Source organism: Scyliorhinus torazame, chromosome 22, assembly GCF_047496885.1.
Source record: "Scyliorhinus torazame isolate Kashiwa2021f chromosome 22, sScyTor2.1, whole genome shotgun sequence".
NCBI lineage: Eukaryota > Metazoa > Chordata > Chondrichthyes > Carcharhiniformes > Scyliorhinidae > Scyliorhinus > Scyliorhinus torazame.
This window is the reverse complement of record NC_092728.1, coordinates 105962753-105975014: the sequence shown is the minus strand read 5'-3', so window position 1 is coordinate 105975014 and position 12262 is coordinate 105962753. Positions and strand designations below refer to the sequence as shown.

The 12262-nt window shown below is 47.7% G+C and overlaps 1 protein-coding gene across 2 annotated transcripts in view; it reads left to right on the top strand.

The window, feature by feature from the left end:
* Positions 1-12262, top strand: part of tsc1b (TSC complex subunit 1b) — a 69057-nt gene that overhangs the window by 1237 nt on the left and 55558 nt on the right. For both annotated transcript variants that reach the window (XM_072488853.1, XM_072488852.1), the window contains exons 2-3: positions 9362-9578; positions 11506-11609. In XM_072488853.1, the coding sequence (XP_072344954.1) occupies positions 9473-9578; positions 11506-11609 (210 nt within the window). In that variant the 5' untranslated portion in view covers positions 9362-9472. The remainder of the gene's footprint in view (positions 1-9361; positions 9579-11505; positions 11610-12262) is intronic.

Here is a 12262-nt window from a genome sequence, read left to right as displayed (position 1 = left end):
ACTCTCTCCCCACGAAACTGCTGCATTCTATTGAGATGCGGTTTTGCAGGTGATAATCACCCGTGTGATGCATCGGAGGGTTTTCTATCCTTGCCTCCACAAGCTTGTTTTCCACCAGGACTCGTTGGATGAGCAGGACCCATTTTTCCCCAGCCTAACACGAGGGACTGAAGCTTGACATATTGCACCTGATGTCATGCCCACCACCTGCCCTGTGCCCCCACCTGTTACCTTGAAACCTGTCCTGTAACATCCCAGTGCACACACTTCCTGGGGGATGGTGACTGCAGGGTTCCCGGTGACACTTAACACCAATTAGATTTGATTGTGTAAAGAGACACTCGCCCAACACAGTGGCCTGTTTCACACAGTGTAGAGTGTTCCTCTCCTTGTAAAAGGGTGCACACTCTGACTCAGGATGAGTAATGCCAAGGGAGTTTAGCTAATGCATACATTTGCAGTTTGTATATTATTTATTCATTCATAGTGGGCAGCACGGTAGCATAGTGGTTAGCGCAGTTGCTTCACAGCGCCAGGGTCCCAGGTTCAATTCCCGGCTTGGGTCACTGTCTGTGCGGAGTCTGCGCATCCTCCCCGTGTCTGCGTGGGTTTCCTCCGGGTGCTCCGGTTTCCTCCCACAGTCCAAAGATGTGCGGGTTAGGTGGATTGGCCATGCTAAATTGCCTTTAGTGTCCGAAAAATGTTAAGTGGGGGTTACTGGGTTACGGGAATAGGCTAGATACATGGGCTTCAGTAGGGTGCTCTTTGTAAGGGCTGGTGCAGACTCGATGGGCCGAATGGCCTCCTTCTGCATTGTAAATTCTATGATGAGATCTGGGTGATTATGGCTAGGCCAGTGAATGTTTAAAGTGGTTGATGGCGCGGCGATCAAGCGGGTTGCTTTGTCCTGGATGGTGTCGAGCTTTTTGAACGTTGGAGCTGCGCTCATCCGGACAAGTGGGCAGTGTACCGTGACACTCCTGACTTGTGCCGGGTAGATCGTGGACGGGCTTTGGGGAGTCGGGAGGCGAATCACTTGCTGCAGAATTGCCAGCTTGCTGACCAGTTCCGGTGGCTGGAGTACTTGTCTGGCTAATTCGTTAGGTTACTGCTCAATGGTGACTCTTGGAATGTTTTTAAAAAATAAATTTAGAGTACCCAATTTTCTTTTTCCAATTTAGCGTGGCCTGCCACCTACCCTGCACATCTTTGGGTTGTGGGTGCGAAACCCACGCAAACACATGGAGAATGTGCCAACTCCACACGGACAGAGACCAAGAGTGCTAACCACTGAGCCACCGTGCTGCCCGACTCTTACAACATTACAGCGCAGTACAGGCCCTTCGGCCCTCGATGTTGCGCCGACCTGTGAAACCAATCTAAAGCCCATCTACACGTGGCCTTATCGTCCATATGTCTATCCAATGACCATTTGAATGCCCTTCGTGTTGGCGAGTTCACTGCTGTTGCAGGCAGGGCATTCCACGCCCGTACTACTCTCTGAGTAAAGAACCTACCTCTGACATCTGTCCTATATCTATCTCCCCTCAATTTAAAGCTATGTCCCCTCGTGCTGGACATCACCATCCGAGGAAAAAGGCTCTCACTGTCCACCATATCCAATCCTCTGATCATCTTGTATGCCTCAATTAAGTCACCTCTTAACCTTCTTCTCTCTAACGAAAACAGCCTCAAGTCCCTCAGCCTTCCCTCATAAGATCTTCCCTCCATACGAGGCAACGTTCTGGTAAATCTCCTCTGCACCCTTTCCAATGCTTCCACATCCTTCCTATAATGCGGCGACCAGAATTGCATGCAATGCTCCTGCACCAGAGTTTTGTACAGCTGCAACATGACCTCATGGCTCCGAAACTCAATCCCTCTACCAATAAAAGCTAACACACCGTACGCCTTCTTAACCCTCTGAACCTGGGTGGCAACTTTCAGGGATCTATGTACATGGACACCGAGATCTCTCTGCTCATCCACACTGCCACAAATCTTACCATTAGCCCAGTACTCTTGTCTTCCTGTTATTCCTTCCAAAATGAATCATCTCTCACTTTTCTGCATTAAACTCCATTTGCCACCTCTCGGCCCAACGCTGCAGCTTATCTATGTCCCTCTGTAACTTGTAACACCCGATTATTGATGGTGCTGAGTTTGACAGCTGACAAAGTGATGGTGGTTAGACGCTCTTGTTGGAGGTGAGCATTGCCTGGCACTGAGATAATTGGCCTCTAGTATCCAGAAATAACTAACTCCCTTTTGTGCTAGATATCACTAACCAATGGAGAGTTTCCCCCCTGGCTCACATTGACTCCAGTGTTGCTAGGGCTCCTTGATGCCACACTTGGTCAGATGCTGCCTTGACATCATGGGTAGTCACTCTCTTGACTATGGATAGAGGCTGTAAGGAGTTCTGGAGCTGAGTGGCACAGGAAGAACCAGACTGAGTAGGTGATTGGTGCCACATGATTGCACTGTTGACGACTACTTCCATCACTTTTGGGAGTAGACCGATGGGGCAGTACTTAGCCAGATCAGATTGGCCCTGTGGGTGGGCCATATGTGGCAATTTTCTACTTTGTTGAGTAGATGCCAATGTAGCAGCTGTATTACGACAGCTTGGCTAAGGGCGTGGCTAGTTCTGGAGCAGTCTTTAACAGTACAGCCAGGCCCTGTAGCTCAGCCATATCTTTATCATGCCAAGTGAATTGGTTGAAGACTGGCATCTACGATGGTGGCGACCTTGAGGGAGTCGGGACTAATCTATCCACTGGGCATTTCTGGCTTCAGATAGTTAAACATACTCCAGCCTTTTCTTTTACATTCATTTGCTGGTCCTTGCTATAATTGAGAGTGGGGATGTTCATGGAGCCTCCTGTGGTTAACATCTTGCCCATCGCTTGGGTGTTTCTGTTTGTAAATGAAAATAGTCGTTTTATTTCTCATCGCAGAAAATAGTTGATTTTAATTTCAATTTGCTGTTTAGCTGAAGAGTTTGCTGGTTTTGTAAGGTGTGCCCTTCTCATTAACTCAAGTGTTGAAGATCCCAGTCCGAGTGGACGGAAAGCCAGGGCACCTGCACATTCCTGTTTGCACCTGCTCTTTGTAGAAATGAGATTTTTTTTGTGTCTCTAATGACCAGCCGATATTCCAAAGAATACACTAGACAAAGAAGTATAGTATTGAAATGCTGTCCTTATGGTTTTTTAATTTAAAAAAACGTTTTTTTCCAAATAAGGGGCAATTTAGCGTGGCTAATTCATCTTCGGGTTGTGGGGGTGAGACCCACGCAGACACGGGGAGAATGTGTGAACTCCACACGGATAGTGGGCCGGGGTCGAACCCGGGTCCGCGATGTGATAATGAAATGACCAGAATCTTTTCTCCGTGAAGTTGATTGACGGATAAGTATTGGCCAGGGCAGCAGGGGAAATTCTTGAAATAGTGTTAGGGGGTCTTTTGCACCCACCTGGGAGGGCAGATAGGACCCCCCCCCCCTTTTTTTTTTTTTTTCAAAGCACCTCATCCGACAGATGGCACATCTGACAGTGCAGCACCCTCTCCATTCTGTACTGGATTCTGTGCTGTGGTCTCTGGAGTCTGGGGCGCTTGAACCCACCGCTTTCTGCTCTGGAAGTGAGAGAACTCCCAACTGAGTCGTAGCTGTCACTTCTGTCCAGTGATGCTGCCTCAAGTGGTGTCTCCCGGTAGGGGTGGGAAGGACTGTGATGACTCCGCCAGGGGTAATGCCCGGACCTTTGGATATAAGATAGGAAATATGCATTGAGGCAGAACGGACTTCTATTTTAATCAAAGAATATAAAGGAAGCCAGTCCGTGAATCCAGCATATTCCGTTTTTACATTCGGGCTCGGTAGGATATGTGGATGAAATGTCACCGGCCAGGGGGAAATTCTTTTCAGATTGTTATTCAAAGGGAGTTTTGTGGAATATTTTTGGCACTGTTTGGGCAGAATCCCGAGCACCTTGCAACAATCAAATGAAAAAACCCAGAGTCCGTTGTGGAGACAATGTCGGGGGCTACGTTCCTGTGATTTGCTAGCCCTTCCTATGAGGCAGGGGAATTGACAGTATGGCTTCTTGGTGGGGCGAGGTGGGGCTTACAATGTGTTCAATCAAATCTGTCCACATAAGTCTCCTCCAACCCTATCAGCATATCCTTCTATTCCCCTCTCCCTCCTATACTTATCCAACTTCCCCATTAATGTATCAATACTATCGACCTTAAACGCTCCCTGTGGGAGCAAGGTCCACAATCTCCCCGCTCTCTGGGTAAATAAGTTTCTTCTGAACTCCTCATTGGATTGATTAGTGATTAGTGATTGTATTGATCACTCTGAGATTTGAACTCTCGCCGCAAGTGGGGATGCCTTTGCATTGCCTCTGTGAAACCCCCGAACCTGTCTAGAAGGAGCAGCTCCGCCCAGTTGATCACTGTTGATGCTCCGCGCTCAGTAAAAATAGAAAATGTTGAAAGAGAATTCTGGCAAGGCCTGCACACCGGAAGCCTTAGTCTGTCTTTTCTCTTTTGGAATGTTTACTGATATGTTGTATATTGCAGCATTTCCTGTTCTTTATAGGATGGCACAGGGCTGCACAAAAAACAAACTTGTGACACCAATCTGGCAAGAGCCAGGAAGTACTGTCCTTGGTCTCACACGCTTGCCTATTTTCTATTTAAATAAATGTACTGGCCCAGCTCCTGTTAATCATCTCCATTTGAACTCTCATTTTGAGCAGCGTTAAGTCCAACTTGAGGACTGTAAATAAAGTTGGGAGTTTCTGTCCCTCCGGGCAAGTGGCCAAGAATCCGGACTCGAGGCCCCCGATCGATGTTTTGAACGTCTGACTTCTGCCAGGCGCAAGTGGCTCCCTTTGCGATTGTTTTTTTTTTTTGAAGTGGATGTTTCTTTTCCCAAGTGACAGTGAGTGGTCCTTATCAGGGCTCCCCGTTACTCTGACTTTAGGGGGGGAGGGGGGGGGGTGGCGGTAGCAGGAGCAGGGGACAGGCCTTTAGGGGTTCGTACTCTGCAGCTATTTTTGCATTCTGTTTAGCACCGTGCTGTAGCGATGTAAAGCATGTTCATATCCTCATATTAAAATTCTATGGGAATTATCTTTTTTTTTTAAATTTAAAGTACCCAATTGTTTTTTGTTTCAATTAAAATGAAAATTGCTTGTTGTCACAAATAGGCTTCAAATGAAGTTACTGTGAAAAGCCCCTAGTCGCCACATGTTCGGGGAGGCTGGTACGGGAATTAAGGGGCAATTTATCGAGGCCAATCCTCCTACCCTGCACAGCTTTGGGTTGTTGGGGTGAGACCCACTCAGACACTGGGAGAATGTGAAAACTCCACACAGACAGTAACCTGGTGCCGGGATCGAACCCGGGTCCTTGGTGCCGTGATGCAGCAGTGCTAACCACTGCGCCACCCCAGAATTATCTTTCTCCTTGCTGCTCCTTTATTCTGTAACCGCCTCCAGTCCCACAGCCCTCCGATCTTTGTAATCCTCCAATTCTGGCCTCTTGTCCATCCTGCCTGACTTTGTTTAGCTGGTGATGGGTGTGCTTACTAAAACTTCTTTCTGTCCTTCTAAAACTCATCCTACCTCTGGAGCAGCATTTGGTCATCACCTGTACTAATACCTCTTTGTGTGGCTGGAAGTCCATTTTTGTTTGGTGAAATGCCTTTGGACGATTCACCAATATATGAATGCAAGTTGGTAGATGTTTTCTTTGAGCCTGGACGTGAAGGAGACTGGGGAAAATGGGATCAGAGCTTTCCTGCAGCTAGGTACGGAATATTGCCGACGGGCTGCTTGGGGTGTGTTGTTCAGCTCCCTGATATTGGTTTACATGGTGGAGTCTCGTAAGAGATGTCGCAATGCTACCTCCTGGCTTGTGGGTACTGCCTTGTTGATTTTGCAGGGTGGATACTGTCGGAGTAAGAACGACGAGAACCAGAATTTTTGGTTTTGGCTCTTTCCCTCGCTGCCAGTCTGTTGAAACAAGTTGAATCAGCTGGTGACTGGAAAATATTGCCATGTCTGACATTTTGGTCTGTGGAGGCTGCAAGTTGTGTGCGTGTGTGTGTGTGTCTTGTGGTGGCGCAAATCATGCCTACCATAGTGTACAGCATTTGCCTCCCCTCCCCTGCTTTCTCCGGATAAGAGACTGTTGAATAACTTTCCAGGGCTACTGTGATGCAGACAAATCACTTCAAATCTCCGCAGTGCCCAGGGCAGCTCACTGTCTGAGCCGGAGGAAGAGAGCAGTCGAATTAGGACTGTCTTTCCTCTATAGCACCTTTCACAATCTCTGGATACCCCAAAGCACTTTTCAGCCATTGAAGTACCGTTGCAGTGTTGTCACGAATCCTGTAGGAAATGCAGCAGCCAATGTGCATGTAGCAAGCTCACACAAACAGCAATGTGATGACCAGATAATCTGTCTTTGTGATATTGGCTGATGGATAGATATTGGCCTGAGATACAAGGGCCATTTCCTTGCTGTTCACAATAATACCCGAGAGGGCAGGCATCTTGGTCTAACATCTCGTACAAGAGACATCCACTCGTGTATTGGCTGGAATTTATAATGAAAATACAAGGGCGCACCCTGGTCCAAAATATCCCCAGCTCGCTAATCCCATTTCAGCTAAAACCTTCACATGCTCTGGATTCTGCGTGAAGTGCCATTGGGGACTCGGCTGTGGGTAAAAGATGAAAATTGAGGCTTCAATTCTTATTTTCAACTATCTGACTCCGTTGCAAATTGAGCCGGGGAGAGAGCGATTCTAAATGCGTTCTCCGTTCATTGTCCTCCTGTAGCCCAGGAGCACTGAGACCAACTCTATCATGGTGGCTGACTCAGTTAAGTTGGCAGAAGCCAGGGATCAATGCAGAATCTTCCCAGCACAGCTCAGCTGCTTAACAAAGTCTTGCATTTGTATTCCACCTTCAACATCTCAGTGCTCTGTGAACCACATGGGGGCAGCATGGTGGTTAGCACAATTGCTTCACAGGTCCAGGGTCCCAGGTTCGATTCCCCGCTGGGTCACTGTCTGTGCGGAGTTTGCACGTTCTCCCCGTGTCTGCGTGGGTTTCCTCCGGGTGCTCCGGTTTCCTCCCACAATCCAAAGATGTGCAGGTTAGGTGGATTGGCCATGCTAAATTGCCCTTAGTGTCCAAAATTGCCCTTGGTGCTGGGTGGGGTTGTTTGGTTATGCGGATAGGGTGGAAGTGTGGACTTGGGTGGGGTGCTCTTTCCAGGAGCCGGTGCAGACTCGATGGGCCGAATGGCCTCCTTCTGCACTGTAAATTCTGTGTAATCTATGTATTAAGGAAGGTGATCAAAAGGTTGGTCGCCACGGCGCCCAGGATCCAGGTGCGATCCTGGCCCCGGGTCAATGTCTATCAGGAGTTTGCATATTCTCCACGTGTGTGCAGAGATCCGGGAGGATTGTGTGGCTGGAGGAGATTAGAGATGGGGAGTGGTGAGCCCATGGAAGGATTTCTCCGACAGGATCATTATTTTAAATTCAAGGTGCTGGATCAGGAGCCAATGTAGGTCAGTGAGCTCATGTGTGATACGTGAGCAAAACTTGGGATGCGAGTTAGCAGCAGAGTTTTGAATGAACTCAAGTTTATGAAATAGGAACAAAATGCTGGAAATCCCAACAGGTCTGGCAATATCCGTGGAGAGAGACACTGACGTTAATGTTTCAAGTCAGTGTGTTTGAAAGATGGGAGGCCGGTCAAGAGGTTATTAAAGTAGTTGGGAGTTGAGCAGAGTCAATATGTCCTCATCATGTGCCAGGCTCAGCCTGATACAATTCAAGGTGGTCTACCAGGCACACATGGCCCGGATGAGCAGGTTTCTTTTGGGTAGAGGACAGGTGTGGGTGATGTGCAGGAGGGCCCACAAATCATGTCCACATGTTTTGGGCATGCCCAAAGCTCTCTGGATTCTGGCAGGGATTTGCAGATGTCCACGGGGTGGCACCGAGTCCAGAGGTGGCGATTTTTGGAGTGTCGGGAGTCCAGGGGGCAAGAGAGGCTGATGCTTTGGCCTTTGCCTATTTGGTAGCCCGGAGACGGATCTTCCTAGCGTGGAGGGACTCGAAGCCCCCGGAAGCAGGGGTATGGGTTAGTCAACATGGCGGGGTTTCCCAGGCTTGCGAAACTCAAGTTCGCCCCGAGGGGTTCACCATTAGGGTTTGTTCGGAGGTGGCAGCCGTTTATCGACTTCTTTGGAGAAAATTGAACCATCGGCAGATTCAATATTTTGGGGGGGGCGGGGTGGTTAGGGAGCAAAGGGGGGAGAAGGGAGTTAGACTATGTCGGTCTAGCTTGGGCGAGAACTGTGGGAGGTGGAGGGGTGTGTTACGCGTTGAACTATGTTTATATCTGTACTTGTGTCTTTTGTTATTATAAAACCATAAATGCCTTAATAAAATGTTTTTTTAAAAAATAATAAATAGTTGGGGGCAAGAAGAGCAAGGCGTGAGATTCTGCGGGAGGCAGGTACAGCAGCAACAATAACTTTCATTTATATAGTGCCTTTGACATTGTATACCCGTGATATTGCAGAATAAACTAAACCATCCAAGATGTGGAGATGCCGGCCTTGGACTGGGGTGAGCACAGTAAGAAGTCTTACAGCACCAGGTTAAAGTCCAACAGGTTTGTTTCGATATCACTAGCTTTCGGAGCGCTGCTCCTTCCTCAGGTGAATGAAGAGGTATGTTCCAGGTGTGTTCACTTCAGCAGTCAAGGGCATTCAGCCTCTGATCTCCGGTTAAGCGTTCTCCAAGATGGCCTTCAGGACGCGCGACAACGCAGAATCGCCGAGCAGAAACTTATAGCCAAGTTCCGCACACACGAGTGCGGCCTCAACCGGGACCTGGGATTCATGTCGCATTATATTCATCCCCCACCATCTGGCCTGCGAAATCCTACCAACTGTCCTGGCTTGACACAATTCACACCTCTTTAACCTGGGGTTACCCCATCTCTGGATCTGTAAAGATTTAATCACCTGCCAATGCTCGCATTCCAAGCATTGTTTGGCATCTTTGAATCTGTCTATATATATGTTTCTGGAACATACCTCTTCATTCACCTGAGGAAGGAGCAGCGCTCCGAAAGCTAGTGATATCGAAACAAACCTGTTGGACTTTAACCTGGTGTTGTAAGACTTCTTACTAAACCATCCAAGGGAGCGATTTTTTTCAATTGATAAATGACCTGTTGCTGCATTAACTGTGCACGGAATTATGTGGGTTATACTAATGAGTAACAATGACGGGCTCTTCCTTTTGTGTTTACAGCGGTGTCCTGCTCGTCAGCGGTCAGGGTTGAATAGGTTTAAAAGCTGGCGTGGTTTGAAGCTGCCGCCTGGGTTTGAGCTGAAGAGACTGGCCTTGTGAAGCTCGCACACCATGACGCAGCCGGTAAACGTTAGCGACCTGGTTTCGCTGCTGGAGTCCACGGACCTGCAGGTTCTCGAGGAAGTGAAAGGGATTATCATGGACCTCCTGCGCTCAGGTGGGAGTGTGCAGAGAACTAGCTCATCATTCAGTCTTCAGTTCTGATGAAGGGATTCAACCAGAGTTGTTCCTCCTTTTGTACAAGCGATATATTTCCAGCATTTAATGTTTTTTCTTTCTGGTGTTTGCTATTTTTTTTTGTTCTTAAAAATAATGTGCGTACCTTTGATTAAACAGACACGATGATAAGTGTTTTGATAGTCCTTTGAATCACCAGTGATTAATTTGGGAGGAGTCAGTGTTTGCCTTCATTCTTTTTGCTCTTCTAAGCTCATTCATCTCATGTTATAATTGACGGGCCACCTGGCCAATCATACCAGTGCCAGATGTTTGCAACAGCTATCCAATATTGCGTGACACCCGTTCTCCTTAACCCTAATTTTTCTTTTTGAAGTATTTATCCATTTCTCTTTTGAAAGTTACTGTTGAATCTGTTTCTGCCGGCCCTTCATTTAGCGCATTTAAATCATTACAGCTTCCTATGTTTGTATATTTTGGGCAGCACGGTAGCATAGTGGTTAGCACTGTTGCTTCACAGCACCAGGGACCCGGGTTCGATTCCCACTTGGCTCATTGTCTGTGCGGAGTCTGCTCGTTCTCCCTGTCTGCGCGTGGGTTTCCTCCGGGTGCTCCGGTTTCCTCCCACAAGTCCCAAAGGTGTGCTGTTAGGTAATTTGGACATTCTCCCTCAGTGTACCCGAACAGGCACCGGAATATGGCGACTAGGGGCTTTTCACGGTAACTTCATTGCAGTGTTAATGTAAGCCAGCTTCTGACAACAATAAAGATTATTATTATATTTTTTAAAGTCATCATCTCCCCTTTGGTTCTTAACTTAAATCTCTGCCCTCTGGTTGTGGACCCTCCCCCGTGGAATTAATTTCTCCTCATTTACTCCATCAAAAAATCCTTCATAATTTTGAACACCTACTAAATTTGTCGTTGTCCTTCCCTGCTCTGAAGAGAGAACCTCATTTTAGCAGTCTTCACATAAGTACCTGTAGTATCATTCTAGCAAATCTCTTCAGCACCGGTTGGAGGTTTCAGTCAGACCAGTCGTGATCTTGTTGAATGGGGGAGCAGGCTCGAGGGGTCGAATGGCCTACTCCTGCTCCTCCTGAATCATATGTTCCAAGGCTTGTGGAGTCCAGAATTGAAACACACAACTGAAAAATGAAATGAAAATCGCTTATTGTCACAAGTAGGCGTCAAATGAAGTTACTGTGAAAAGCCCCTAGTCGCCACATTCCGGCGCCTGTTCGGGGAGGCTGTTACGGGAATTGAACCATGCTGCTGGCCTGCCTTGGTCTGCTTTCAAAGCCAGCGATTTAGCCCTGTGCTAAACCAGCCCCTATTGGCCAGGATCCCTGCTCCAGCCCATGCTCCGCGCCTCCACCGGCCTGTCCCCAGGTAGCCTCCGCCCCCGACCTCCTCTCAGGGCAACTAGAGAACAGAGGATTAAAAATTAAGGACAAATCTTGAAAGCAATCATCTCACCAATTTTACAGCCCTTTCCCCAAATGTTTAGCACAGGGCTAAATCGCTGGCTTTCAGACTAAGGCAATGAAGCAGTGTTAAAGGCCTCACCAGCTATTTCTAAATGTTTAGTTTAACACTTCACATGGGGTATCGAGCTCACTCCCCTTGGCCATGTTATGACAGCTTTTTGTCTTGGACTCGTGCGGACAAATGCAAGAATGCCAAATTTCAAATGATCACAGCCAATCAGCACCCTTTTCTCCTGTAGGATGAATTGTTGTGATCATTTGAAATTTGGCATTCTTGCCTTAGTCCTGATGAGTGCAAGATGAAAAACTGGCAACATGTCTCTCTTTACAGCAGGCGCTTCAATAATCAGGATTATCAAGAACGCTTGCTTGCAATAAAGTTCTATGTTTACTATTGATGGTGTTATCTCGCTACAGACCGTGGCCCCTTGCTGCTGAACGCACTGGTGGATCATTACTTGGAAAATAATTCTATATTAGCTGTACAGATACTTTCAGCTGTCCAGGAACCCCATGATAAGGTAAGCAGGTTCAGCAACCTTCAAGATGTGATATTTCTTTTAATAGGGGGAGTTGAGCCACACACTATAACAGGAGAGTTTGGAGGTAATCGGATAAATGCCGCCTAACTTCAGAAAGACTGGGCAGAATGTTGACCCGTCCACTGTTTAGCCACAAGGGCACACAGAAACCCCCAAATATTTCAACTGGCTTCTCATTCGGAAGAAATCAGGGCTCCCCTTGACAACACAACCCAAGACCCTAAACACGTTGTCTGGGTGATTTAAAGGGAAACACCCAGGTTGTCACCAGGCAGGTGTGTCTTCAATCTAACGTACAACTTTGCAAATATCGATGAACTGGATTCACTTCAGAAAGGAGGGAGTGACGTGCTTTTTCTGAATGCTGGCCCTTTTAAGTCACTTCTTTAAAACCTCCACAGCTGCTTCAGATCATAAAGTGGAGGTGCCGGCGTTGGACTGGGGTGAGCACAGTAAGAAGTCTTACAACCCCAGGTTAAAATCCATCAGGTTTATTTGGAATCACGAGCTTTCGGAGCGCAGCTCCTTCAGGTGAGATTCATAGAGCGAGACTCTGTGCCCCCCCGGAGCAGCCCCTAGAGGCTCTCGGAGCAATTGCCAACGGCTCTATAGTTAGCGTGAACAACAGTGGA